The 27,331-nt window shown below is 35.0% G+C and overlaps 1 protein-coding gene across 4 annotated transcripts in view; it reads right to left on the reverse strand.

Annotated features, from left to right (window-relative positions):
• LOC140757573 (G-protein coupled receptor Mth2) overlaps window positions 1-16,664 on the reverse strand; it is a 62,622-nt gene extending 45,958 nt beyond the window's left edge. For 3 of the 4 annotated variants that reach the window (XR_012103994.1, XM_073093343.1, XM_073093344.1), the window contains exon 1: window positions 16,245-16,664. Coding sequence is in view for 2 of the 4 variants with exons in the window: in XM_073093343.1 (XP_072949444.1) it covers window positions 16,245-16,664 (420 nt within the window). In the remaining 2 variants the exon portion in view is untranslated. The remainder of the gene's footprint in view (window positions 1-16,244) is intronic. The other variant, XR_012103996.1, reaches the window with a different exon arrangement.
• Between the last annotated feature and the right edge of the window lie 10,667 nt (window positions 16,665-27,331).

Raw genomic sequence — 27,331 nt, forward strand, 5'->3', positions numbered from 1 at the left:
GGCGGTGGTGCCGCCACAGTTAAAACACTGCGAGTTCTATCTTCGTAATACGTAGGTTTGTAATTTTTGAAAACAATTTTCCTGTCGCGGGTGCTAACGACTCCACGCACGATACATTCGTGCATCGCTTGCATCCTGTGGTTTCACACGCAAACTCATGTGTTTTGATCAGACTTCGAGTTAATCCATGTTCGTGTGGGACGCGCGTGCGGGCGTAAATACGCGCGACAGGGTAAGCGTCCTTGGTTAACAATTGTAATGTGCCGTTTGGGTATAAATCAAAGGGCTCAATAAGAACATCCCAAATATTTATAGTACTATAATATAAGGTATTATTTCTTAAAGTACCATTTAGGGCCCCTATATATTAACGCATCACGGCGTAACCATTTCATTTACATATTTATTTACGCCTACGCTGGAAAAGCGCTAGTGTATTGAAGTCTTTAGATTTGAATTTGGTAGGCCATTTATTAAGGAATGAGCTGCAACTAATACAGTTGTACAAAGGTGTTACGATTTCCTAATAACATCTGAAGTTAGGTTGTCTAATAAATAACTTATTATATCAATCGATACCACAGATCCATTCGAATAACTTCATTACACTTTGCAAGACAAATATTCAGCGTCTTCAAAGTTCAACCACTTTTTAAAAACCAACCGTCCCAACCAACTACATTTGAGTTGGTAATTTTTTTATCTTTAATTATATTCAAACCGGTTATACCTACTGCAAACGTAAGTATATAATTGAATATTGACAATAAGAAGAACCTTATGTGCGTCAAACAAAAATACTTGTACATAAAATTACCGTTGCGGTATTTTATTTATAGACAGACAATTACCTATATTCATTTTGCGTAATTCATTGTATGTTATTCAATTAAAAAAGCAAACGATATGAAGTTGACCAGTAATAATGTATAAACATAATTATGTCTTTTAAAAGCAATAATACCAGGTTAATAATTCGAATTCAAATTCATTTATTCAAAATTGATTAATATAGAACACTTTTTGAAAGTCAACAAACTACCACCTACCACCACCTACACCACCTACCACCGCTTCGAAAGGTTTCGCTAGTGAGATGAAAGCGCGCAAGGAACTCCTTACGTTTGCAAATTTGCATTTGTAAAGAGTCAATATTAAACAATAATACATAGTGGTACATATAACTAATTATTGATGTTGGAGCTGGAATTGTCAGCCAGTGCTGAATAACAGCGACGAGGGATTATAAAAGGATTATAAGGAACTGTATTATAAATTGTCATAGTCATCCTGATGGTAAGTGGCATCTGACGCTCGTGGCCGTCTGTAATATACCCTAAATGATTGCCCCATAAGATAAAAGTGCTGATTATGGTTCATTATATGTAGCGTATGCGTTGCTAATTCTAAGAATTCAAATGAAACGCCTCTTGTATTTCTCATTTAACACCTTTCAACCCAGAACACAGCGGCGCTTAACGCTGATGTTATTAGGCAGAAATAGATGTAGTGGTGGTGTCGCCAGAGTTTAATGCTGATGGGTTTTCGATTTTAGATGTAGGTATTATCTACATATATCCTTGTTCAGCAGTAGGACATTAATAGACCAGTGTATTCATTAAGTAAACGCTAATCTGGTAAAAAAATAATTACTTTATTTATTGATCAATTGATTTCTAACCTTGTTAATGGTGAAATCATTACCTATTGTAATTCTGTATATTTTTCCTATATATTTTTATCCTGATTCATAATTTGACCATTCACTTTTTCCTGACTAAAGTCACGTAAGTCTCTTGGTATGATGATATTCATAACTTATAGCGAATTTATTTAAAGATTATAAATTCGTAGAATTCTACATGGTTTTGACTTCGCTTGATAGGCTAGTGATATAAATTTGTCTCTCACGCCAGAGGTCTGGGATTCAAATCTCCGACAGAGATGTCTGATTTTGCGGTGATAAAAGATGAGAGAACTGTGCCCAGCAGAAGGGCAGTATTGGGTTAATAGATAGGTATATAGCTTCTGAAAGTGTTCGACGCAAAACATTGCTATTCTTTTGTAAGTAGGTAGTAGGTAGGTAAGTAGTCTTGCTAATATGAGGCGTTCCAACTTAGTTCTTTGGAATGATTTCTATAAAGGACCGAAAAAAACTGAACCCATATAAAAAAAAAGAAAAAAATATACGTGTCGAACAGATAACCTCTCTTCTTTTGGGAAGTCGGTTAAAAAAACGTTATGGTAGAAGTAACGTTACAATTAATATTATTTAAAACTTAAATTAAAATTTCTCATCCAATATATTCGCATTTTCGCCTTCAACTTTCATTTCGTAGGTCAATTATTACGAAGGTAACCTCGATATAATATTATGTAGGAAGTGCGTGCATGGATAATTGGCATGTTAATGCAAATGCATAACATGTATGCATAGCCGATGTTAATCCGTTCAGTGGGGTAAAAACATTGGTAACTTTCACTCGGCCATCTGTGGTCGTCGATCTATTACAGCATCTGTGGCGGCATCCAACAAAATAGGCCTGCTCCCATTATGATGGTAGGTATGCGGTAATGGTCAGTGACCATCTTACTTCTCAGGAATTGCAACACATCTGTGATCGGCATCAGGTAGAACTCTTGTTCTATATGACTGGATTTATCATACATGACTGGTAGACTGCATGCTCTTTTCCCACTTCAATATTATTAATGTTATTAAAAAGATCTAAATAGAAATTATTATAAAAAAAAAATGTGAGCCGTCACGGGTACGCCTGGCAGATGTGAAACATCGACATTATTTTGTAAAAGTAATATGCAGAAAAGAACATATTGTGATAGGAACTAAATATGTCATAATGATAAAATAAAATATTACGATTTTTTTCCAGATAACGATGACTATTTATTGAATAAACATTTATTTTCATTAAATACAAAAATCCAAATCCGAGTGGGAGAGAATCGCACAGTCGATTGCGCATGGCGACGCGTCGCCACACCGTACACACTACTGCATATAGACTGTATATATATACCATCGTATAGCGTGGCGACGCGTCGCCACGGCAGAAATCGGTTTTACGTGCGGCTATAGATGTTTCACATCAAAAAACTGTTTCAAAATACAGCCAATGACACTCACACAATATAGACGAATCAATGCATTTTGAAAATTTAAACTGTCTACCAAATTAGGTTCAATAGGTAAAACGAAAAACGCTGAAAAATAGCGGTTTCTTGTATGGCGACCCCCTTTTATATTCGGTTTTTTTATACTTAGTATTAGTTGTTATAGCGGCCATGAGACATGTATAGGTACGTTTAAAAACATAGAATAATCGATACGTTTCCTTAAGAGCATATTTAAAAATGTATGTACCTACGTTCAAACTAATTAGAGTAATGCTTCTCTAGCGGACTAAGGGGAAGGGACTAAGGTTGGTTGCGGAAGGGGAGGTCTGCCCCGGGCCTCCAATTCATGGGGCCCCAAACACAGTTGCTAAAAAAGGTCGCCGGAATCACACATATTTGTCGACGAATAAGTTTATGACTGTCTAGCAATGATAACCTAGTGGTTAAGAAACTCGGCCTCTCGAGGGGTCCGAGGTTCAAATCCCAGTTACGCTCCTCTGATTTTTCAAAGTTATGTTTAGTATTAGAAATTAATTATCACTTGCTAAACGGTGAAGGAAAACATCGTGAGGAAACCTGCATATCTGAGAGATTTATAAAAAATAACCTCAAAGGTATGTGAAGTCTACTAATACGCACTTGGCCAGCGCGGTAGACTATGGCCCAATCCTTCTCATTATGAGAGGAGACCCGTGCCCAGCAGTGGGACAGTAATGGGTTGTTGATGATGATGATGAAGTCTATAACACAATTGTAATTTTGTAAAATCATATCATTTTTTTATACTGGGGGCCTCTGACGATCTTAGTTCGCCACTGTAGTTAGACAGAGACTGTAATTAGACCTAGACATTAGACAGAGACCCGTCGGTTATTTAAATACGGCGATTAGAGTAGGCTGTATTAAAACCACTGTTTGTTTAGCTTATCTTGTTAACACAGACCTGTCTTACATTTTCTAGACGGGTACATATTTTTACTTTGTCTGCATAACGTTTTGATTGACGCGGTAAGACGCAATGCATTTATGAAAAGCTTTGGTTAGATCTCCCGTCTTATAAAATGGTTTTATTTCAATAATCATACGTTTATCGACGATAATCCGTGTTTTATAGATTTATGGCAGGTAATATAGGTAAATTGGTAAAATTATAGTTTAAATTTAATTAATTTTAAAGAGATTTTTTTTCAAATTTGATAGATTAGATTGCTACTCCCCTCAGAATGAGAAGGATTAGACCTTAGTCCACCGTGCTGGCCAAGTGCGTATTGGTACACTTCACATACCTTTGAGTTTTTTTTTTATAAATCTCTCAGGTATGCAGGTTTCCTGACGATGTTTTCCTTCAGTGTTTAAGCAAGTGATAATTAATTTCGTAATATATAAACACTGGATTTTATAGAGTATATGTATAACCACAAAATATTAGTTTTTATTTTGTGGTAATAACGTTTACCGCTTTACCGACAAATACTAAAAAAAAAAATGTGGATTGTTATACGAAAATCCACTGTTTATCATTGTTTTTTCGTACAATTATATTGAATCGTTATATGTAGACAATTTTTTACAATGCTCTCACTTCTATGGCTGCTATGACAAGTACTAAAATTAAAAAAAAAAATAGTGGTACAGTGGTAAAAATAGTGGTGGTGGTAGAGTTCAATCCTTGCCAAATTTTTACGATTCTGCAAAAACTTGATACATGTCTACAATCTACATACTTCATAAATAAATGTTAATGAGTACATCATAAATATCATATTAAAATAAAATACAATTACTAACGTGTAACTGTGTAACTATGTACTTAGTTACACAAAAACAGAATATTAAGTTCGTTGAATGGATACGTGAATTAAATTACCCTACAACAACAAACTAACACAACAAGCAGCGCCCTCTATTAACGTTTAGAAATATTGCGCCGCCGCGCAGTCGCGATTCAGACTTGTCGAGTTACGAACTTGTTTACGCATGATGTTGCTAGATGTCGCTAGGAGTACATAAAACTAAGAATTAATTATTTTTACAGAATAGGATCTACATTGTCATTTCGACCCCTCCTACGTATAATACCGTAACTGCAAAATGACAACTTTACAGTAGCACTACCATGAGTTAACAAAAGTATTACTCGCTAGCGACTACGTAAAATAAATGTATGAAAAATTGTACAGCGCCTCTGGTGGTTACTCGTAGAACTAAAATCCGTAGTGGCGTAACTCGATACGTAAAAAATCTATCGAAATCAAATCGCTAGCGAATGTCATTATGATCTATTGCCATACAAATTCGGTCCCATGAGTCATTAATTTGACAGACGTTGTCAAGAAATACCGTAACGATAGTAGTTATGTTATTCACTAGCAAAATGACAATAGTTTTCTATTTACAATTTCTATAGTGGCGTTTCTATGCCAACTCATGGTAATGCTACAGGAGAGCGTTTCAAAGTTTCGAATATGCTAAAATGCGAATAAAATCTGCATTTATTCAGGTATCTCTATGAAATTTAGTATATGTTTTATTTTATATGCTTTATAAATTTACTTGTGTCGATAAAACATATTAAAATAAGGCAGTTTATGCAATAAAAACGAAAAGGCACTTTTATAGGTTACTATACGTAGGAGGGGTAAATTTTTACACCATCAAAATGGTACCTATAGTAGATTTTGCCCTCCATAACTATGTACTAGAATTACTAGATTATTGCGTATTACCTGATCCGATCTCCGTCTGGGAGTCCATAGTGTACAGAGAGAATAGTTAAGCGAAAGGTGGATATTTCACAATCTGTCAAATTATATAAATCTGGAAAAAAACTTAATGATGCTGATGCTATTTGTGCCCACAAATTACCTGTTTAGTTACTATTTAGTTATAATAATACTTTTTTCACTCATTTTTGACATTATCTAAAACATTTTGTATTGTAAGTAGGTACTCTAATTTAGACAGAGGAACACGTAAACTTAAGAGATAAATGCTAATTAATTACATGTTGGCCTGGCCGGTAATTGAACCCGGAACAACGTGACAATAACCGGTAAGCCGAGCGTCGCGACAGGTGGGTCATTGTTTTAAAGGACACAGAGTTGTTATTGCTTTTTAGATAGTAGGTTATATTACGAAATATTTATGTTCATACGAAACGGATGTTTACGAAATTGATCCAAAGTGGAACAAAAATTATATCATGTAAAAGCTGCCAAAATTGACCCTTTTTGATATAAGATAGTTTGAAGTGGCAATAAGCCAAACACACCATTACAGATAACTAATAATACAATTATAAAATGAAATATAATAAAATGATAACCCACGAGGAATAAAGAGTCGAGAGTGCAATCACGCGAAAGCAAGGATGTCAGAATTTGAAGACCATTGGTATCTAATTTCCAAAATTGGCATGAGTGGCACCAAATACGGAATGCTCATGTTTTGCAGTGGACTTATAAAACTGATGACTGGATTAGCAAACGAACATGCAGTCCAACAAGTGGCAACTATCACCCATAGACATCTGTGTTTAACCCCGGTTAAGATTAGGGTTCCACCTCGCCAGAAATCAACCACAAACTTATTTTATTTATTGAAAGTTCAACACAAGATACACCATTGGTCCTTAATTTCTTGAAACATTTCTAGCACATAATATATTGTTCTATCATGTTCCTGCAATTAGGTACAGGTGAACACAGCTTACATCATTACATCGTTTAAATCATTACATTGGTATTACATTAATAATATTATTATAAAAAAAATACCAATAAAATAATTTGTATATGTTAATTAACATTTTTTTTTATTATTAATTGTAAATCTGGTGAATAAATATTATCAATAATAATTATTATTGCAATCCTCTTACAACTTAGTAATTTGAAATTTTACTACATGAGTTAAAACTTTACATATGTGTGATAATTCTATTTTGTACGGGACGTGTGTTCAATGTCACTATCCTGTTATTTACGCAAGGACCTGCTTACCGAATTAGATGACAATGGGTTACTTTACTCATATCAAAATACACTACATTGTTTATTTATTAATAGCACTTGACCTAAACTGTCTAAATATATCTATATTTATTCAGTAAGATTATACACTTAATATTGGAACAGCAGACGATCATGCAGTCCACTCGATGGAAAGTGGCTACTGCTGCCCATGGGCATCTGTAACTACATTCCTATCAGAGCTCGACCACAGATTGGAACCCAGTAAGGACTACGCTGCAATGCTTCGGAGTATGTCACCGTTAAAACCAGAACACAGCAGCGCTTAACACTGCTGTTATAGGTGCTGCAAAAGTAGGTGCCGTCGGAGTCGAACCACACTTACCTTCCACCTCTTAACACTTCAATTATCCAGAAAGAAATGAAAACGGCATCCGCCATAACATTTTGACGTCCTATAATGCATAAACAAATAAATTTTATTTTCATGCTCTCTACGAAGTTACGAAACTTGCTTCTAGATCAATCATGTCAATCATCATGTAATCATCTAAGATTAATCATGTCAATCATCGCATTTATAAACGCAGAAAACACTAATCTATGATGATTCGCCATGATATTTTGACGTCGTATAATGCATTAACAAATAAATTTTATTTTCATGCACTCTACGAAGTTACGAAATTTGCTTCTGTTGATAAATAAGATTAATCATGTCAATCATCGCATTTATAAAACCAGAAAGCACTAATCTATGATGATTGATCGCCACTATAATGGCCGGTAAATTTGCCACGAATTCAGATTTTTTTTTGTTTTACAATGTCAACATTGTTAACATATCTCGGAACAATGATAAGCAATATACAGGGTGTCCCGTAAGTACCACGACAAACTTGGGAAGAACATAGGTTAAGGTCTGACTTCTCTGAGAAAAAAGTTACCTTAGTAAAAGTGTCACCGTTTTTGCACTATCGATTGCTTTATATTTTTTTTTTAAATTCAGCCCTCTTCATCTCCTTTCGTTAACTGCGTGTACAAATTTGGTGATGCAGTGTTTATTTTTTTTGTTAAATACTATCAAATAGATGGTCTGTCATATTGAAATGTAAATTGGTTAAAATATGTAAAGGATTTTTCCTTTACCATGAAAAAATAGGGCTATTTTGTACATATAATAATATACATATAATAGATTTTTTGATGGCATCACACGGATAATAATCCATAGATCACCATGGCCGACATGTTTTACATGAGCTCAAGAATTAGATAGTTACAATAGTAAACTTAACTTTTAAAATTTTGTACCTTTCTAAGTCCGCAAAAGTACAATGTATTTTTATAAAAGTGCTGAAGGAATACATGCAATTTAGGACCCATTTAAATAATAATTTATTTATCCCCTTTCATTACCTATTTTTAGTATTGTTATTTTTATAGCACCCCCGTTTGTCTGTCTATTACGGTTCAAAAGATAGAGACAGACGGACAGGTATCGGAGGCTTAGTAACAGGGCTCCATCTTTACCCTTTGGGAACGGTACTCTTAAAATCTGAATTTACTGTAAAATAGGTAATATTTTAATATATTTTTATTATGTCGTCGTCGTTGACACCATCAACGAGATTGTGTTGACGACGAATGACGAAATGTCGGTATCTCGTTGGCCAGCTGTCGGTCTATAAGAATACGCTCTAGACTGAACAATTTTATCGGTATTCGGGTTAAGGGCGAGTGGAGAGAGCTTTACGATTATTTATTTTAGGAAATTCGTAGTAAGGAGAGACTCACACGAGACTAGAATAGTTTGATGATCACAGGCAGGGCCGGATTTGGAGGTTTGGAGAACTTGGGACTACGAAAGAGCGGAAGCCAATAATCATTTTCCGAATAAAATGAAAATTTTCTGTCCAGTCTTTCCAAATAAAATTATTTCAACAAATAATAGTAATTAGTTAAATGCAAATAAAATGTCCCTGGGCAGTGTCTCCGCTTTATTGCCTCCCAATATTCGGTCCTGATGATAGGTAAGTTCCATTCGACGAAGATATTTTTATAATAATCTATTTTAACGACAAAACTTTTAATAATAATAAAAATAAATCTTTATTTGCTTAAATAAGGTAAAGTAAATTAGGTGTAATAAATAATATGACTTCCAATTTTTTTAACCTTTAAGGCATGCAAAATTATAATTTTATAGTCGCTAATTTTAATCTATTAAACAAAATATACAAATTTTTACAATCATGAATTCATAATTTACAAGTTACATATTATTAGAGCAACATACTGTGAATTTACCCTTTATTAGTCTACATTAACCTATTTTCCTAGAAATTAATCCACTGAGTAAAAAGGTTTCGTAATAAGCCAATTCTTGAAGTGCTTCTTAATATTTTCAAAATTCATTTATTGGCAATGCGTTATAAACTTGAATGCACATTCCGTAACAATCTCTTCTATAATAAACTGATTTTGGTATTTTGTAATAACCTAGTCTATTTGCGTGTCTCCTTGGAATTATATAATTATATATTTCAGCAGTTGTTTTACCAGCCTGTGGAGGGTAATGTTGCTTGCCGGATTTTAGCATTACAAGTGTCGTTGGTTTTATCTAAATTGTGGGGTTATATTCTTAAGCAGTCGGGTTTTACTTTTTGTATAATATATATAATGCGGACAACATATTATGTAGGTACAAGTTGTGTTTAGGCGGCAAGGCGTTGCTTCTTAATCTTCAGTGTCCAACGTATTTGTAACCAACCTACGTCTGTAGCTCTATTTGGGATCAGTTTATCGACATATTTATTTGCCACTTCAATTCCATATACTCTATGCTCTAAAACCAAGGTTACCTACCTACCTTTAGTGCCCGTTATCCCATTACACCGTACTATTATCGTCTCGTGTCTAATCCGCCTAAAATAACTCCTGTCTATCGGTCAAGGTTTGTAGATCTTTAGAACAGACATTATGTTTTAGTGTTTGAATAAACAAGCTTTGTGTTTCTAGGAAAATCGTTATAAGTAGTCATGTTTGTTATTTTTAAAAGAGTCCTCATTAATTTTGAATTCTACTAATCAATTCTTGGCAAACATAGTGGAGAATGGTAGACTTAACGTTTTTCATATTGAGAGAAGTCATAATTGTGTTCAGCTCCCGCCTATCCCCTGATCAGTTATTTTTATAGTATAGAAATAGCAGATCATGCAATTCACCTGATGGTAAGTGACTATTACTGCAGGCCGTGGTCACCTGTAATCAACCCTAGGTAAGATTCCTACTGAGGGGAAGCGGCGCATCTATGGCCTCAGCTGTGGTACCTCAGGTGGGAATCTAATCTTATCTGGGGTTGATTACGGATGTTCTTGGGCGGTTGTAGCCACTTACCAACAGGAGGATAGCATGCTCGTCTGCTATACTAATGTTACAAAAAAATCTAGTTCTATTTGTATACTCCTGTGTCTATAGTAATACTGTTTCTACCTGTAAATAATTGTTTATCAAATTAAATGGAAACAAAATGTAATATAAAAATTGAGAACAATTAATTTTAAATCAATTTCATCATCATCATCAACCCATTCGTCCCACTGCTGGGCACGGGTCTCCTCTCATAACAAGAAGGATTAGGCTATAGTCCACCGCGCTAGCATAGTGCGTATTGGTAGACATAATATACCTTTGAAATTATTTTTTTTCATAAATCTCTTAGGTTCCTAACGATGTTTTCCTTCACCGTTTAAGCAAGTGATAATGTATTTCTAATACGCACATAATTTGAAAATTCAGAGTTGCATGCCTGGGATTTGAACCTCGGAACCCTCGATCGAGAGGCCGAGTTTCTTAACCACTAGGCTATCACTGCTTCATTCAATTTATTTGCATTTAATTGGTGTCTCTAATTTCGTCCACTGCGGCCGGCAATAATTTTGTTAATAAATAGGCAATAATTTTGTTAATAAATGTTATTGGTTGACGAACAGGTTGACGAACTGTTTTATTATTTTTGATTAAGATGTAATAAAATTTCGCTAACGGCTGAACGTCAGTTTTATTGCCGATATAATGTTTGAAATAGATCACTCAATGAAAATAAAACTTGTGACATCACTCAATTAATCTTATCAAAGAAGTGCCTGATAACAGCAATGGAGCTTTGCGTGGTTCGACTGCCATGACGTCGTGACTGAAATGTCTGTTTTATATCAGTTCTGATACAATCCGCTAGGGGCACTGATTTGAATTTTTTTTTTTTTTGAATATAGGAGTAGAAGACGAGCATGCAGTCCACCTGATGGTAAGTGGCTACTGCCGCCCATGGACATCTGTAATCAACCTCAGATAGGATTAGATATTCCTACCTGAGGTCGGCCACAGATGCGCCGCTACCCCTGAGGACTAAGCTGGAACGCCTCGGAAAAGTTTGTCTCCCTTACCACGCCCTTCAAACCGGAACACAGCAGCGCCTAACACTGCTGTTATTAGGTAGAAATAGGTGTGGCGGTGGTGCCGCCGGAGTAGAACCACAAAGGGTTCTACCACCTTCAAAAACCTGTTTTACTAAAGAAAGAATTGTAGACGTTGAAAATTTGTTTTAATAATATTATACTCATTGTTTCTAGTTCTGCTTTGGAGACAGAGGGAGACACGTGTTTAAGGAGATGTCACTTGTTCCTGTGGGCCCGCAATGCATCTATAATCGGCTTCAGGTAAGATTTTTTATATACTACTAGCTGACCCGGCAAACGTTGTGTTGCCATATAAATAAAAAAATGTTAAGAGTGAACAACCCTTATCACTTTGGGGCATGAAAAATAGATAGTAGCCAATTCTCACACCTACTGAATTGTACGATACGAGGAGTACGGTAACTAACATTGTGACACGAGAGTTTTATATAGAAGATTAAGGAAACCAAAAAAAAGGAGCAACTGATAAAATTGGACCCTGGAGTTGCTACCCTTGAGGAGTAAGTTAGAACACCTTGTATAAGTCTCTCACTTAGCACACCCTTCAACCAGAACACGGCAGCACCTTACGTATATAGCAATGGTGTTATTAAGTAGAAATAGGTGTGATGGTGGTACCATCGGTCAGAAACACAAAGGATTCTACCGCCTTCAAATAACTGATCTGATAAAATTGGTGATACGATTTTTGGAACGAATTTCCGTAATGCAAATTGCTTGGGTTAAAAGTAGAAGTGATCACGTAAGAAAAAAGTGTTATGTAGTGATAAATAGGCAGTGGTAACCTATCGGTTGAAACTCGGCCTCTCAATCAGTACCCTTACCATGAGTTTTCAAAATATTCCACAATTTTACGTTAAGTTTACTCAATCCATTATTCTGTTCCGTTTGCTTCAGTAGACGAAGTAAACGTAACAATAAGTAACTTAATATAGTGTCAGTAACGTAACATTAAATGTCTAAATTGACAAAATGGCGCTTTATGTTTTGTTTCTCTTTTTTGTGAACATGTGAGGTAGACAAAAAGATCGTCGTCACTTGAGCACTTACTTATTGTTACGTTTACTCAGTCTACTGAACCAAACGGAACAGAATAATGGATTGAGTAAACGTAACGTAAAATTGTGGGATGTTTTGAAAACTCATGGTAAGGATGCTAACGGCCTTATTATAGCGACTGGGTTTGGAGACCCCCAATATCGAAGGCCCGGCGCGGACCGCCCCTTCTCCCCCTTAAGCCGCTAGAGGTCCGAGGTTCAAATTCCTCGCATGTACCTCTGATTTAATAAATGAATAAGTGAATTTCAGTACTAAATGTGGTAATATTTACATATAATTGTTACATACACATTCGATGTGACTCCAATAATACAGTAATATTATCTCATCCTGTTACGGTTGATATCATTTTTATCCGGATCCTGTTTTGCACATATTTATGAAGTTTCAAAATATTGCGACGTTCTTTGTATTTTTTTTAATATTTTATCCAATATGAATACAAATACAAAGTAAATTAATACGAGTATGAATTTTATGTGGTAGAATCCTCTGTGGATCCACTCCGGCGGCACCACTGCCACACCTATTTCTAATACCAGTATCAAGCGCTGCTGTGCTCCGATTTGAAGGGTGTGCTCCGATTGTAAGGGAGACATACTTTTCCGCGGTATTCCAGCTTAATATTAAGTGGTAGCGGCGCATCTGTGACGGACCTCAGGTGGGTCACTCGCGTTATCTGGGGTTGTTTGCAGATGTTCCACGAGCGGCTGTAGCTACTTACCATCAGGTGGACTGCATGCTCGTCTGTTATTTCTATATTCTGTGTATTAAAAAACCTTAGGGACAGCATTTATTAGAGTTTGACGATTGGCAGGCCTCAATACGAATCTATCAGCTACCTGCTACTAACGTCTATTTATTTTTAGATAAGTAATAGGACTTGCCCAGTGGTCGAAAGCTCTCATAAATTTTCCAAATATTTTGATTGATATCATATTTATTAATAGCTCATATGTAATGCTCATATGTAATCATAATCAATATGTAATAGATTTTACAACCACATGTAGTCAGACTGCGGCGGAACCATCGCTCATTTATATTTATGTATTAAGGTTTTTTAAAGAAGACATTTAAAGCCCAGTTTAGTTCACGTTTTTTTTTATATACAAGTAGCATACGAGCATTCAATTCACATGATCGTAAATGTCAGTGTTTCTATGTGAACTAAGTTGGAATACCTTATATCCGTGTTTCCTAACCTGTGGTCCGCGGACCCCTGGGGGTACCGCGAGTGTATGTATGGGGGTCCGCGGTGTCATCTCTGGACCATACATAAATCGCTCATTAAATGCAAAAGGGCCGCTTTACTGCTTTTTTCAACTACATACCTATGTGAAAAGGCATTCTCTACTCTTGTTTATACAAAAAACAAATACAGAAACAGATTACAAGTAGAATCTGATTTGAGATTACAGCTTAGTAGCAACATCAACCCGAATATCCCTGATTTAGTTGCAAGAAAACCAACACCAACCTTTATTTTTTTTTTCATATTTTTCATAATAAACAGTTATAATTACCTTCTGTATTTGTTTTTTTTCTATCTGTAATAACTAAAATAAATACCTAATCCATTTTTTTTTGCTGTTTATTTTATTCGTCCGGGTCCGAGAAAACTGTGCTTGACTTCCAAAGGGTCCGTGGACTGTAAAGGCTGGTAAACGCTGCCTTACATAATATCTCTCTTATTAAACCCTTCAAAACAAAACAAGTAAGTGCTTAAAACCTTTTAGGCACAAATATGCCTTTATGGCAACAAATATAAAAATAAAAAAATTGAAAATATTTCTTACAAAAAACCGCTATTTTTCGTTTTATTTCGCTTTATCTCTTAAACTGTAATATGTAGACCGTTACATTTTGACAATACTTTTACTTTTATGGTTAAAATGATAGGAAATACTAAGAATAAAAATAAAAAAAAGATAATTCGGTGATACGGAACTCATCGTTAGAGCTCCACTCGCACTTGGCCAATTATTTAAAGTAAGCTATCAACATATTAACAATGGACTTCAAGAAACATTTTGAGTTTATAGATTTGGCTATAAGTCAGTAGTAGCTCAAAGTCAGACTATCTGTCTGTCAGTAGATGCTATCTCACACTTTTTTTTTTATTTATTTATTTACTCTTTATTGACCATGTTAAAAACAATGTGGTGCAAAAGGCGGACTTAATGCTAAATAGCATTTTCTCCCAATCAACCTTAGGGATATAGGGTTTATCACATAAAGACATGTTTTAGGAGTTGTCAAAACATTTGAATTTGATTACGAAGATGCAGACGCTGTTAAAATTTTATTAGCTATTTTTAGTGGGACGACGACCGATTCTGTTAATCTGACCTTGATGACAAAAATATTCTGAGAATATTATTTACTTAAAAATTCCACTGTAATACCTCTCAATGAGATGAAGATTCTACGATATCAAACAAACTATCTGGGAATTCACCCACTCAGTCTGGGGTTTCGCGAATTACCGTTGAGCATACTAATTGGCTAATAAATTGGCCAGAATTACATATACGGAATGAGAGTTAATTAATTTATTTAGTTACCGACATTTTATAATATACAAGTTGCAAAGGAGTATGCAGGCCACCTGTAGGTAAGTGGCTACTGCCGCCCATCCGGCATAATGCGCACATGCTCCGCTACCCCTGAGGACTAAGGTGGAACGCCTCGGAAAGTATGTCTCCCTTACCACACCCCTTTTCCCTTACCCTTTAAACCAGACCGCAATGCTTGACACTGCTGTTGAAAGTGTAGAAATAGGTGTGGCGGTGGTGCCGCCGCAGCCGAAACACAGTGTTCTACCACCTTAAATATTTATTTATTAATTTATGTAAGTTCATGGCAAATTGCACTGAGAACCCGAAAGCATAATTTTCATTGTTAATTCAGAAGTTATTATAAACTGCAATTTGACTCGTGTTATTATGATGTGGTTTCTTCGATCACTAATAAGAACTAGTGATCGAAGTGTGGTTTGCATGAAACTAGTGCATAAAAATAAATATGCAATCAATTCTTTGAAGTTTTCTATATTTTATTAACCTCTCAAAGATTTGCTGACACAGTCAATAACAAAAACAGATTTCTTATTGATTTGGTATTGTGAATGTATTTAACTTTAGAAAATAGCCCTTACCTTTGATAAGCAAACCGATATACAAATTTTATTTATTATTTATTAATAACATAGGCACTTGCATTTCAAATGATTTTAAGGGACAAAATATTTTAAAGCGCTAAAAGTGTGCGTGTAATAAAATAAAAATTACTTATAAAAAGTACTTAATAAAGTAAGTTATTTCGTAAGTAGTTTATATTATATAAATAAATAAACACGAGAATGTTTACTTACAAAAATAATTGACAAAATGTTCTAGAAATGGGGTAAAAGTTAAACCTCGTTATTTTGTAATGGTTAACATTTTCTTTTTAATTTTAAAGAAGCCTTATCAAATACCATAGTATGCCTATTATATTATTCTCTCTTTGGTCGTAAAAGATTTGTTTCATTGCCTTATACAAGTAAAAGATGCTAAAATGTAAATAAATACAAAATAAAAGAACACCTTACCTCTTGTACATACCAATTTGCCTCACGATACATGAATGGACTAGGTCTTCCATACATTACGAAGTAGTCCGCCGATTGCAAGCCAACAGTTCGTGAATACTCAGTCCTATAGTGCAACTTCACTCCGTTATTGCCAATTTTATCAAAATTAGGCAGTTTCGTACACGTTCTATTATAAAATGCGTAGCCGATCTCACAACACTTCCTTAAACAACTTCTAATTTCACAAACACATCCAAACGTTTTTATTTCACCGCTAATATTCTTCGAGTATACGTATTTTGGGGGGAAATTAATTCCATCGTGCAAAATGCTACCATCACTTAACAGGTCACCTTTCAGTTCAATACTTGCAATATCTTCGCAAGGCTGGCCATTTATACAAGAGAAGAATAAAACCATAAACAAAGACGCGAACATTTTTAACACGCTTTTTTTAAATAAATAATTGGCGCGTTTTTTTAGGATCCCGCGCGACGTTTTTGCGTGGCCGATATGTTTCGTCTGACTGTTGTATGTACGTTCTGGCCCTAATTTATAAGTGTGTAACGATCCCCCTCATTACAATAAATAATTAACACGCACCAATTTAATTTTCGTTGAAAGCCGAATATTTTTTTTTATTACGGTCACAATATATCTACGGACAGCTCTGCTTTAGTTAAACTGTACACCAGTCTGTTGCAAATAAAAATCGTGACTGACGCTGATTCAATCTTGTGTGAATAATGCATTTAATTATTTATTAGATTGCCGCGGCTTTCCTAGATCCTTTATGACATTGTAGTAGGTATTGATAGCTCCCAAAAACCCCGTTTGAATGTCAACATAATACACATGATATGCTAATAAAATAGTCAATAATATTTTCAATTTAAATTCAAAGCACCTACCTGTGATGGTTACATTAAATTACTGATAAAAACATCTGTAGTGTTTGTAACTACTAAATCCTGTTTGGTATTTTTTATTATGATGTTACTAATTTTATGAACCGATCTTTACGCAAATTATATTTACAAATGTCCCTTTGTTGCTTAATTGATTCAAAGAAGTGTTATGCATTAAATAATCATTTATATAGTATTTTGTAGTACCTTTAGTTGCAAGTGATAAATCAGAAGTATACGTAATACTTTGATATAAATAATTGCTTTTAATGTCAATAAGTTTCTAATGGTACCTAACTATGTGAAGTGTACTAATACGCACTTGGTCAGCACAGTGGACTATGGCCTAATCATTCTCATTCTGAGAGACGACACGTGCCCAGCAATGGGACAGTTCGATTGACGTCAACTTGCTTTCAATGTCTATGTGGAAACTATAGATATAACATAGGGATAATAATACTTTGATTAAATACTTGTTTTTAATGTGTAGGTAGCTGGAATCTTACTTTTGTGGTAGGTAACTAGTCTCGGTACTCACGAAGTCTTGGAATTCATTTTTTGTAAAACTTTTCCTTATCGGTAATAACTAAATTTGTTCCATACAAATATAAAGGATAAAGTCTGAAGGACGGCAGATTAAATTTACAACTCTTTTGTGGTAATACTTTTAGCGCAGTATTTATATTGTATCACTCACATACATGAGTTTATTTTATTTATAATACGGAGTAAAAGTATTTAGTCAGTGCCGATTTATTTTAGTGCAAGATTTGTGCATCGTATAAATACGATAAGTGCCAATTTTTATGGCTTTTAGAATCCATATTAGGCAATCGAGTTGCATAATAGTGTGAAATCGCTAAATTTCAATCTTTGGTAGGCAAAACATTAGATAGATTGTTTATTAATATGTGTTAGTCACCCCAATCTTTCTAATTTCTGTGAAGTTTATAATGGACAACAATAGCTTCAACAATAGCTCGCAACGTCACTATTTATTTTGAGCTTTAGTCAATTACATTTATACAGTGGAATCTGACAAACAAAAAAACGTAATGTTTTAGTAAGATTATTTCTGTCAAAATCGTCAAAGTTTTGACTAGGAGAAATTTAACAGGACACAAATGTTTGACCGGCAATATAAATCTAAGACTGTAAAAACATGAAGCTTTTGCTACATGCTGCCTCCCCCATAAGTTTCCAAAAGGTGTGTAAAGTTTAGAAATTGACAATTGGTCAGCGTTGTAAACTATGGCCTTAAAACTACTCCTTTTGAAAGGACACCGGTATTCAGCAGAACATCAATAATTGTATGATATCAATGTTTCGAAAATCTAGTTCATCTATCACTTTATCTATAAACCTATTTTGAGAAGATATTTTCGTAACAAAAGCTAACCTTACCAGTTATTAGCCATGTACTTAATCTGTGCGAGTGCGAATAGATAAAGTTGAAGTGTTTGTAATTACGAAATAACTAATATTTTCAAAGCTTCCGTTTGGGTGATAGCAAAACACACATCACAACTTTTTTCCTGTTTTTACGGTCCAATCTTGGAGTGTATTAAAAATTAACTGTAATTTTATGCAGATCTATCAATGACTTAGACTGACTTAGAGAATAACATTGTTACAACATTAATTGATTTTTTCATTCGCAAAAGCAGAGTATGCAACTTAGTTTCTGTAATCTTAAAGCTAATATTAAACTTTAACATTTTTGACTTACCTCTTGCAAATACTTTTTGCGTACCTCTCGGTATCTAAAAGGACCGGGGATACCAAACAGTACGAAGACATCCGCCGATTGCAGTTTGACAGTCCGTCTGTATTCATTCATGAAGTTCAACTTCACCCCGAATTTTGTGATTTCATCAAACTCCGGCATTAGTTTACATGTGTTATTGTACAACACGTGACCGTATTCACAGCATTTCGAAAAGCACCGTTTTACTTCACAAACACAACCGAACGTCTTAATTTCCCCGCTTACGTTCCTGGAATAGACGTATTGTGGCGGGAAATGAATCCCACCATGCATTATGGTCCCATCACTAAACTTTTGCGAATCTTTCAACTCAATACTCATCACGTCTTTGCAGGGTTGCCCATTTATATTTAGAACTAATAAAGTCACAAATAAAATTACAAACATTTTTTTAATCAATGCGTGTTCCATATTTTTAATTGTAGTCGGCACGTTTTATCTGGAGCGGTCAGTAAAGTCTGACTGGTTGGCTCACGGTCGTTTGTGATACGCATAGTTCAATACATCGATTTTATGCACTAGTTTTAATGTCCTAATGGGCGCCAGTATAAGGGTGTCTTTCCACTAGGGATGTGCGAAGTAGCTAAGCTATAGATATGCGTCAAATCTATCTAGAATTGGTAGCTTAATTTAGCTGTGGAAGTTAAGATATGTCTTGTGTACGGAAATATATGAGCTAAAGGTTTTGAGCTATGAATGTGAGCTACCTTAATTTACAAATTAGCTTCAGGTTTTCGACAAAGATGGCCTACGGCATTAACCCATTATTACCCGTCTGCTAGGTACGGGTTTCTCGGACTTCAAGAGGTTTAGGCCAAAGTCAACCGCGCTGGTCAAGTGCGAATTGGTAGACTTCATCCACATTTGAAAACTTTTTTACCCTTAAATACTTGAAAACAGTGATAGCTTAGTGGTTAAGAAACCCGGCCTCTCGATCGAGGGGTCCGAGGCTCAAATCCAAGCCACACACCTCTGATTTTTCAATGTTATGTGCGTATTAGAAATTAATTATCACTTGCTAAACGGTGAAGGAAAACTTCGTGAGTAAACCTGCATAAATGAGAGATTTTTTAATAAATATCTCATTTATGCAGGTATGTGAAATCTCAAAGGTATGTGAAGTCTACCAATACGCACTTGGTCAGCGCGGTGGACTATGGCCTAATCCTTCTCATTATATGAGGAGACCCGTGCCCAGCAGTGGGACAGTAATGGGTTGATGATGAAATACGTGAAATTAGCGAATTACGTTAGCTACCAGAAATAAAATAATCGTTTGTAAGCATTATGATCATAAGCGGATTTCTAGTTAAACCTCTCATAGTTGTACATAAAGTACCAAGAACTCAAAATAAATTTGCATATAAATAACTTTGTCACTTGTCCTCACAAATTTATAAAAATATTTTTAAATACAATAAGTAAAACTAGTTTGTAATTTTACCATAACTACTCGTACAAAACCTGCTTCTAAGCTCATAAGCTTATGGAAAACTTCGTGGTAGGACACTGGAAACCCTGAGATCCCGGAGTCCTCTTGGCAACGTAGAGGACGGCCACCGGGGCGGTTTTAGTGCGGTAAGAATCCCACATAACCCTGTGTCGCTCCTACTTCACCGGGTACCTTTTGAAGGTTTCCCCTCGTAAACAAATAAAGGACACTGGAAACCCTATCAAACCGACCACCATACCTATTTCTGCCTTATAATATCAGTGGTGTGGTAAGGCCGTTACAACTGTTATATTAGAGATAATTTATAATTTAGGCCATAACCCAACAGGTTATGGCCCAGCGCGATAAATAATAAATAATTAGCGCATTATATTTTACGTGAAAAATAGATGTAACGTAATCGAAATACGTAAATCATATCGACCGGCATTATGGCGACTCCGGTGAGTTTATGCCCGACCACATCAAACCAGTTCAACAATACATTTGAGAAACTGAAGGGTGTTGAGAACTACAGCACATGGAAGTTTTTAATTAAAATGGTATTGATTCATGAAGATTTGTGGGATGCCGTCGAGAGTGATGAAGATAACAAAAAGTCGTTGAAGGCACTCGCAAAAACATGTCTATCAGTGCAACCGGCGGCATTCCCACATATTCGGAATGCGAAGAGGGCGCGCGAGGCGTGGCTAAATCTTGCCAAGGGCTACGAAGACAAAGGTTTGCGCAGACGACTAAGTCTTTTGAGATTCGCTGTCGTACCGTTGTATAATTTTCACTGAATAAATATACTAAAAACTCCAACAACAACTCTCATCATCACTGAGACGTCTTACCCCCCGGGCGCACATATATTGCGGCAATGTCAACATAAGGGCGGTGGGCAGGAAATTCGGGTCTCGAGGGTACCCTCTTTGCCCGGGCAGATTCTCAGGTGGTCAAATGCCCCCTGGATTTATAATATTTATTCATTATAATATAACGTTATTTAAAACATTATAATACAATGAACAAGTATCAAAAATGGACCAACCCCACTGTTAAGTGGGTGGTTCGGTACTTGTCGCGTCGTTATTACCGAGCGGACGGTCGGCCCCCTGATGGTCGGGGGCCAACAACTCTGCCCTAAGGGTAATAACGCACATCTACCCTAAATCCTATCTTAGATAGAACATTTCTACCTATTTATATAGTACCAAAGCAAAAAAAAAAAATAGAATTCTATCTGTATGGTACAGACAATAATATTCTGTTTGAAAAATAAACACTGTATTTTAAGAGCTTTACCTGCTTTGTTTTGTTGAATATGCTATGCGGTTTGGTTATACAGAGTTTTTTATACATCGACATCGACATCGACATTTGAATAAATATTCATAGTACTTGTAATAGCTACTAAAAAAAATAAAAATACGTTTTCCAAAAAAAAATTGTGTTTTCTTATCTTATCTGTAGGTATATAGATAAGAAAATTGCGTGCCTTGCAGTAATTACAAAAGTTATCTGTCCGTGGATATCCGCATGGAATAAATTACTAATTTTGCATAATCCATTATTAATCATTGGTAAGATAAATAATTGAATCTTACTTGGTTTTACAATTCTATGCTAGTCACTATTCTTGTTAGATACTTATTTCCGCACATGGATTTCCCCGTTGTATCTGAGAATATTGAAATAGGTTTTTATTTTCTATAATAACTGGTTATTAAATGACTCAATTTGTTATGAATGAGAACGTATCGATACTTATGAATAAGAATGAAGATCTTAAATTAACTTTAATTTTCTTACTGAAGTGTGACAATGTGACTGCAAGTATTTCTGGTTTATACTGCTTAGGTGATGTGGTGTTGTCCGAGGTTCAAATTCCAGACATGCACCACTAATTTAAAATGCTAAATCATAATATGCTTTTCCATAATACTCTTAACGGTGTGTACAGTATAGGCATATAATATGAATCACGTGGCAGACTACGGATTAAACTCTTCTTATTCCAAGGATTAGGAATAGTCCGGCATTGGGGGATTAATATGTACAGATAAAGTTCAAATCAAAAATTAAAACGTGTTTTAAAGTAAATAATAATAATAAACAAAACTTTCTACCCTCGAAGCCTCTATTTTTGTAACTGGAACCTAATGCATGTCAGACAGGAATGGATTTTTCAGACGGATCGTCGCTTTCGAGAAAAGTTTAAGAGGGACTGGCTAATTAACTAAACTCTAAAGTCAAGTAAAACTAAGCTTAAAATACGTAATTCCTCCAACCATGTGTAAACTATAAAGCAATGACACTATTAAGTCGTGGGAAGAAATTTATTTGTCGCATGTTACAGAGAATCCCGCCACAGCCTTTGGTATAATAACTTAAGATACGTTACTAGCGGGCAAAACTTTAAATATACAAAAGCAACCAATTGGTGTTTGTCAACTCCAGTCGCTCTAGTGCGTCGTAGTAATTGACACGTATGTCACTGTAAAAAATGCCTTCCTGTGAAATGCGTAAATGTATAAATTCAAAAGCTTCATGTATTCAAATATCACAAGTAAATGAGGAGAAATTATTATACTTTGATTATTTTTCGTTTTTGGTCCGCTATGATTACGTAACTGACAAGAAAGAGACAACGTATTCCTTCCACAAGTAAAGTGATAGAGACACGATATTTACGTATGAATGAAACTTGAAACGGAATTTAGAGTAAAATCTAAATATTTGTCTTATGAGAGGTAAGTCCATGATTATTATTTTATTTAAAAAAAAATAAGAAATAATTTTGTAAGTTCATATTTTTACGTACATATCTGAAAAACAAAAAAAAATGGAGTAGTTAATGATGGCATATAATCTGTAAATTTTGCAAAATTCTTTGAATAATAATTATAGAAAGTATATTTTTAGAAGAGGAAGACGAATGAACGATGAAGATTTATCAAATGACTGATGAAAACTAATCGATTTATGTTTATATATGATACATTATTTATATATATATATATATATATATATATATCTTATATATAAAATTCTTCTGTCACAGTGTTAGTTACCGTACTCCTCCGAAACGGCTTTACCGATTTTCACCAAATTTTATATGCATATTCAGTAGGTTTGAGAATCGGCTACTATCTATTTTAAAGTGCTAAGGGTTGTTCACTCTTAACATTTTTTTATTTATATGGCAGCACAACGTTTGCCGGGTCAGCTTGTATATATATATATATATATATATATATATATATATATATATATATATATAATGATTATTTTGTATAGTCCTAAATTACAAATCTTGTAGGATTAATAAAAGTTACCCTTTTTTTGTAGGACATTGTTTTATTTAGATAAAAATTATATTATCCTATCACGTGATACCTTTGTCCTACAGTTAGTAATGAAAAAAAATTCCTGCGGAATTAACATCTTTTCAGCGTAGGTCCGAGATGACATACCATGCAATTTGTAGGACAATGTGCATGGTAGACTATGTAAATGTTAGACAGCCAATAAAAAAAAATCAGCTGGTTAGTAATTATTTTTCATGACCTTGTTTATGATACATGTTGGAGAGGGGGGACACCCTAAAAAAACCTTATATTTTGTAGGACAAATATTTTTTCACATTATTTTAATAATTATCTTGATAATTAACAAAGAAATTTGGTTAGTAATAAATTTTTAGAATTCGTCCGGTCAACATATTTTATCCTTGCTGCCCCTATCAAGCTACCATTTACCAACATTGCTGTAAGGAAAAATATTGGGCGTCTTGTCGAAACGAAGCTACTCACGAAAAATCAGCTTGTTAGTAATAAATGATGAAAACTATACCAGGGATCCTGTACTATAAATTGCGTGTGAATTAGTATGTAATTATCTGTGTAATAAATAAAGTTCACGGCCACATGGGCATGGTGTTATCGAAAATTAATGGGTGTTGCGTGTGTTATCGAAAATTAATAATGTCACGGGACGCTATCCAAACAATAATAATTAACGTGGGTTTTCAGGGAATTATTCTATTATCAGTACACCTATATAATATTTGTTTTTGTGAATTTATGTCCATAAAATTAAAGGTAGAAGAATCGTGGGTCGGGGCGCCACCGAAACACCTATTCTCTGTCATACAAGGCATTACATCTTATAATAATTACTAATAATCAATCTATTCACCGTTTTGCCTGTCGAAAATCAAAATTTAACAATTTATTAATATAAATTTTAAATTTTAAATAAAATTATAATAAATTTTAGAGAGTTTTTATACTATCAGCAAACGAGCAAGGAATAAGGATGAAAAGTAGCAACTGCCGTTCATCTATATCAACCCCGATAGAATTAGATCCTATTTGAGATTGGCGACAGATGCGAGTAGTTGGTAAGTCTCTTATAGGTGTTTCTTCCCTTACCATATCCTTCAAAGCAAAGGTAGAAATAAATAAATAGGGTAGATGATGATAGATAGAATAGGATGTAGGCAGAAATAGTGGTGGTAATGGACTCTGAATTATTTTATGTGTACTCCTCTTGGTGTCTTGGTACCCATGATACAAGTAATTCATTAGGCCGTTGAGTGTACAGAGGTTGTTCGCAAATAACAAAGCGATTCTAGTGATCAGTAATAGGTACCTTACTTTATTCAAAGAGTTATCCCCAGGGATTATTCAACAAATTATATTACTTTGTTAATTAAAGGTCAATGACAGTAAACTAGTTACTTATCCAATTTATAAATTAATTTTCAACGTAAGTAAATAATTATCTATTAATTATTTGATAACATACGAGCCTTAGCAGGATAAAAAATGAAGTAAATTGTTTAACATTTTTTAATGTTAGGTTCATCATAAAATGATATAAGAAAACGAATGTAAAATATTTTAAGTATTACTTTGTTGTTAGTATTACTTTGTAGTTGAAGTGAGTTAAACTTATAATGACAGTGGGACGACGACGAGGATTCTCGAATGGAGACGACGTCTGTGCAAAAGGGTATAGGACGCCACCGACAAGGACTGATGACCTGAAGAGGACGGCGGGAAACCGCTAGATTCAGATAGCTCAAGACCAGGTCGCATGGCGCGGATTAGAGGAGGACTGTATCCAGCAACATGAGTTAACAAGTAATTAATTTAAAAAATCAAAAACCCGACTGCACCAAAAAGGCTGAAGTAGAATTTCCAAAGGCAGTGAAATAGGCATTTCATTATTTTTATCCAGAAAGCCAAATACAAAGTTTCATAGTAGGTGTCTGCTTCAAAAACAAAAAAATGTTCAAACAATATTATCCTATTTTATTTTATCCTCGTACTAGTGTTCATTTACGCTATATAAAAAACCTATGTGTAAAATTCCAGCACGCTTAAGTTCAGCGGTTTCCCTTTGCGTTGATTGGCACATCAACTCTCTCATTTAGTCAGACAGTCATCTCGATGTGTATATACGAGTATATATGTACTAGCTGACCCGGCAAACGTTGTGTTGCCATATAAATAAAAAAATGTTAAGGATAACAACCCTTATCACTTAGGTGTAAAAAAAATAGATAGTGGCCGATTCTCAGACCTACTGAATATGTATATAAAATTTGGTGAAAATCGGTGAAGCCGTTTCGGAGGAGTACGGTAACTAACACGAGAATTTTATATATAAGATATATTATATAATGTATGTGTAATCTCCTCTTAATTTCCTTTATTTTGACACCCTACACGATAGGTTTGGTTAACTTTTTTAAAACGTGTTACTATTTCGCGAAAAAATTCACCATTTACGGTCTATAAAATATATAACTTCAGTAAATCAAAGTTTCGGTCATTATTTTACCTCGTTAGAGGTAGCATTTCATTATTTTTATCCAACAAGCTTGATACAAAATGTCATAGTGTTTGCTTCAAAATTGACGATAGTTCAAATGAACTTTTAACCCTTATTTTACCCTCTACGGGGTTGATTTTTCGGAAGGGGATAAATAAGTGCGTCCTTGTTCCTATCCAGAAAGCCAAATACAAAATTTTATAGTAGTTGCTTCAAAATTAAAGGATTTCAAAAAAACTGTTTTCCCCTATTTTACCCTCTTAAGGGTAGAATTTCCAAAAGGCCTTTCTTAGTACTTATTCAAGCTATATAGAGAACCTGTGTGCAAAATTTCAGAACTGTAAAGTCCTTGGTTTAGGCTGTACGTTGATTTCTGAAAAATGAAAAAGTCATTTAGTTAGTCAGTCAGTCAGTCACCTTACTGTTTTATATATATACAAATATGTTTTTCTAATCTCCGTTTAATTTCCTTTCATTTGATACCCTACTCGATAGGTTCGGTTAACTTTTTTTTTTAAATGTGTTACTATTTCGCGCCAAAAATCCGCCATTTTGATTTTTTTTTACTAACACCTATCTAAGGACACTCGGGTCATTGAGACAAATATAATGACACTTTAACTGTTGAAATTCATCCAGCCGTTTGTTAGATCGGATCAAATAAAGAAAGACAAACATACAAGATACGCGCGAAAAACATAACCCTTCCTTGGCAGTCGGGTAAAAATATAACGACATTGGGACGACGACGAAGGTTCTCGATTGGAGACGACGTCTGTGGAAATGAGTATAGGACGCTACCCGACAAGGTGGACTGATGACCTGAAGAGGACGGCGGGAAACCGCTAGCTTCAGATAGCTCAAGACCAGGTCGCATGGCGCGGATTAGAGGAGGACTGTATCCAGTAACATGAGTTAAAAATATAACGACATTGGGACGACGACGAAGGTTCTCGATTGGAGACGACGTCTGTGGAAATGAGTATAGGACGCTACCCGACAAGGTGGACTGATGACCTGAAGAGGATGGCGGGAAACCGCTATATTCAGATAGCTCAAGACCAGGTCGCATGGCGCGGATTAGAGGAGGACTGTATCCAGCAACATGAGTTAAAAATATAACGACATTGGGACGACGACGAAGGTT

This window comes from Epargyreus clarus, unplaced genomic scaffold, assembly GCF_041222505.1.
Source record: "Epargyreus clarus isolate Ecla_fem2 unplaced genomic scaffold, WU_Ecla_fem_2.2 ptg000004l, whole genome shotgun sequence".
In the NCBI taxonomy this organism is placed as follows: Eukaryota; Metazoa; Arthropoda; class Insecta; order Lepidoptera; family Hesperiidae; genus Epargyreus; species Epargyreus clarus.